Source organism: Chiloscyllium plagiosum, chromosome 41 (assembly GCF_004010195.1).
Source record: "Chiloscyllium plagiosum isolate BGI_BamShark_2017 chromosome 41, ASM401019v2, whole genome shotgun sequence".
Taxonomy (NCBI): domain Eukaryota; kingdom Metazoa; phylum Chordata; class Chondrichthyes; order Orectolobiformes; family Hemiscylliidae; genus Chiloscyllium; species Chiloscyllium plagiosum.
Genome location: NC_057750.1, coordinates 19,111,423 through 19,115,550, shown reverse-complemented (window position 1 = coordinate 19,115,550; position 4,128 = coordinate 19,111,423). Strand labels below are relative to the sequence as shown.

The 4,128-nt window shown below is 43.9% G+C and overlaps 1 protein-coding gene across 3 annotated transcripts in view; it reads left to right on the top strand.

Moving 5' to 3' along the window:
• bloc1s3 (biogenesis of lysosomal organelles complex-1, subunit 3) overlaps nt 1-4,128 on the top strand; it is a 21,158-nt gene extending 17,030 nt beyond the window's left edge. For all 3 annotated transcript variants that reach the window (XM_043681063.1, XM_043681061.1, XM_043681064.1), the window contains exon 2: nt 2,789-4,128. In XM_043681063.1, coding sequence (XP_043536998.1) covers nt 2,802-3,380 — 579 coding nt within the window. In that variant the 5' untranslated portion in view covers nt 2,789-2,801 and the 3' untranslated portion in view covers nt 3,381-4,128. The remainder of the gene's footprint in view (nt 1-2,788) is intronic.

The window sequence follows — 4,128 nt, the reverse complement described above, 5'->3', positions numbered from 1 at the left end:
AATGTCTTTGACAGTCTGCTCAGGGAACCGCTCGACAGGATCTGCCCTCTCCTTTTCCCGAAGGGTCTCAAGGACATTACGTGCTGACCACTTCCTGATGGACTTGTGGTCAAAGGTGTTTTTCTTGATAAATTTCTCCACGAAGGACAGGTGGTACGGAACGGTCCAACTACTCGGAGTGTTCTGCGGCAGCGAGGCCAGGCCCATCCTTCGCAACACCGGGGACAGGTAGAACCTCAGTACGTAGTGACACTTGGTGTTTGCGTACCGGGGATCCACGCACAGCTTGATGCAGCCACACACAAAGGTGGCCATCAGGGTGAGGGTTGCATTGGGTGTGTGTTTTTCCCCCATTGCACCGGTCTTTGTACATTACATCTCTTCGGACCCGGTCCATCTTTGATCTCCACACGAAGTGGAAGATGGCACAGGTTCTGGGGATAGGCCAGACCTGTGCCACGTATAACAATACTGAGAGTACCTCACACCTGATGACCAGGTTTTTACCCGCGATGGAGAGCGACCGTTGCTCCCATCTGCCCAGTTTCTGTCTCACCTTCCTGATCCGCTCCTCCCAGGTCTTGGCGCACGCCCCAGCCCCCCAGACTCTGTACTTTGCACACCAGCTGCAGTGTTTTGTCTCTCTCTGAGACCTCACTCTCTTCCCTTTTCTGTCTGAAATCCTAGAGACAGAAGGTCTGTTACAGTCAGCCCTTGCTGCTTTTGCCTTTGTTTTAGGTGTGGATATTTTACACTTTGCTCTAAGTAACTCTGAGCTCCATGGTCATCGTGCCACCTGGCCTAATGCTGAGCAGCAATTAGTGCAGATTGTACAGCCCACTTCACTAACCGGTTTTCAGCTTGAATTAAGCGGTCTATGCCAAATCACATTCATTTCATAACTCATCCCTTTCATTACAGTAGGAGACATTAATAACAGACAAAAAGACAGAATGATGTAAAGTATAAATAGAACATAGAACATTCCAGCGCAATCCAGGCCCTTGCTGTTGTGCTGACCTGTAGAACCAATCTGAAGTACATCTATCCTACACTATTCCATTCTCATCCATATGTCTAACCAATGACCATTAAAATGCCCTTAAAGTTCGCGAGTCTACTACTGTTGCAGGCAGTGCATTCCTCGCCTGTACTACTTTCTGAGTAAAGAGAGTAAACAGTTGAGGGCCTAACCCTGATCCTTGTAGCACTCTGTTAGGCACAGACTGCCAACTTGAAAATGCCTTATTTTAGCTGACTGTTTACTTCATATCCATTAAGTAATCCTCTGTTTAATCTAAAAATGAAACAGCATGTATTTTTGTTGAATATTCTGAATTGTCTGTTTAAATGTTTCCCTCTGTCTATTTACCCTCATACCTTTTAGTCTATTTACCAGGAGGCAAGCAAGGTAAGCAAAAAGGAATGGAATGACAATTCAATTGTAATTGCTGCCCCCAAAAGAGAAAATGCTGGAAAATCTCAGCAGGTCTGGCAGCATCTGTAAGGAGAGAAAAGAGCTAATGTTTCGAGTCTAACTGACCCTTTGTCAAAGCTTAAAAAAGGGAGAAATAGGGAGGTATTTATACCAGGCTGAGAGAAGGTGAGTCATGGCTCCAGAAGCAAAGGTCGCAATAAAGAGGTGATAATGCATAGAGAGGTGACAGTGCATAGAGAGATTATAGGGAGATTAGGAGCTGTGAATGACCAAGGCTGAAGCCAGTGCTATGTGACAAAATATGTAGGGGATGTGTGAAGCAGAGGCAAAATGGAAAACAGGGGAGAAAGGTAGCAAAGGGGGAAGAGGAGAGGAAAAAGGTGATGGGAGAGTGGGGAGCGAGAGAAAGAGACAATCAAGAAATAAGAGGTACAGAACTGTAAAAAAAATTTTAAAAAGATGAATAAAATAAATGAAATAAAATTACGGAGCAGAATGAAAACAGGGATTATTATGTAATTGCTGCTCATTGGAAATGACAGATCACGAATGAAATCTACTTGTTGCTGACATTGCTTCACAGCTAATGTCCTGCCCAGGTACATGAATGGGTTGGCTGGGATACTCTGCTAGGCAGCAAGACCATTCCAAGACTCAAGCTCTGGTTAGAAGAATAGCTTGCAGCTCTCATTGGTTAGCTGTGTTTGCATCTGAACCATATTGGACAGGAATAAACCTGCTGGTCCATCCAACTTATCCCACACATTGTGATACCTTGTTCATTATCACCCCACCCACAACCAGGTAATCTCCTGAAAGATGAGGAAACATTAAAATGTGGACCAATTTGGGAAGACCGGGAAGGATCATTTTGGAAATTCTATTCCAAACCCTTGTGTTTTGGGTGATCCTAACTGGTCCAGGAGATCACAATGATCCTAATCGTTGTATACAGTATGTACAGCTAGCTACACTGAGCAGCATGGTAGCTCAGTGGTTAGCACTGCTCCCTCACAGCACTAGGGACCCGTGTTTGATTCCATCCACAGGTGACTGTCTCTGTGGAGTTTGCACATTTCTTCTCCCCACCCCCACCCCTCCAGTGTTTCCATCAGGTTCTCCAGTTTCCTCCCACAGTCCAAAGATGAGCAAGTTAAGTGGATTGGTAAATGTGGCATTACGGGAATAGAGTAGAGGGATAGGATGATCTTTGTAGACTTGATGGGTTGAAAGGCCTTTTTCTGAACTATAGGGATTCAATGATTGCATCCATTTTTCTAAGAGGAAGCTGACATGCAGAAGAATATTGTTAAGCACAAAAAAATAACAGTCATATGTTCTGTTCCTCAGGTGAGCAAGAAAAATGACTACCACACAATATCAGACCATTGTTCAGGGAGAGGCGTCTGAGACAGACTCCGAGGAGGAGTTGTATCTGACTTCCTCTGCCCCGGCAGCTATCTTGCAGACTGGAACCAAAGTGGCTGGTGAAGCATCAGAAACTGATGAGGAGGAGGACTGTGCAATGGCAGTGTGTGATATCCAGCAGGCCATTCAGCGTGGCCTGCCACCACTGATAGTGATCCGGGGGGAGCAGTCGGACATCCTGACCGCGGTAGAGGAGAAACCAGCTGTGAAGATTCGCCACCAAGGGCGGTATAGTACCTTGCTGCAACAGAAGCTGAGGGAAAGTAATGGGCGTCTTCACCAGAATGTGGAGCAGGCAGTGAAGCAGATGTATGAGAGTGCAACCAAGGAAATCCGAATCGCCACCAGCCACCTAAGCAACTCCCAGAACGGGATAATTAACGCATCGCACAGTATTCGCTTAATCTTGGACGATTTGAGATCTGTATCAGAAAAAATGGATATAATCACAAGCTGTAACTTACTCCCTGACATCCAGATCCCCCCGACAACAACGAGGCTAGCACAGGTCTGAGCTTGTTTGTACAGGTAGTTGAAGTCTTATTGCAGATTGAATTCCGGCCTTTTAAGGCGTGTTTCAGGAAAATTTAAAGCTGTGACTAATACTGCAATTTGTTTGATTGTCAAAGTGGCTCAGATCAATGTTGTAAGCACTTTGAGAAGAGTTAATTTAGGCTCAGCTCAGGAAGTCTCTTAGAATTTAACTTGTATCGTCTTGCTACCGGCCACCAACTGTTATGTTTCTTGACCACCAGTGGTATGATTCTAGAACTTTGTGAGTATAGTGTTTAAGTTCTATAAGTGTTATGATTGGGCTCATTTACTATGTTTTATTAATGAACCAAAATTTGGAAACCTTCCAATACACATCATCACAGTTATCTGATCAATCTCAGATCATGCTCTTGAATAATTGCCTGAAATGTTTCCAGGTTCTCACTGCTACTGCATACGAGTAATTATTTGAAGATTTTACATGTCAAAGCACGCTTTGAAAAGCCAACATCTTTTGATGGAAAAGATTAACACCCTCTCTATATTATGTTTAACTGACAGGCTGTGAGACAGCTGTGCAATAGGCTTAATTGCAGGTCTACTGATTAAATGTTATGGAGTCCTTGACTGATTTGTCACGGAGATATCAGAATTAATGTTATGTAATAATGGATATTCACTGTGATATTATAAATTGAACTGGAACTGCCTTTCTATAATTGTTTATAAGACTCTCAATATGACCAGTAAACCAATTTTGCACTTTT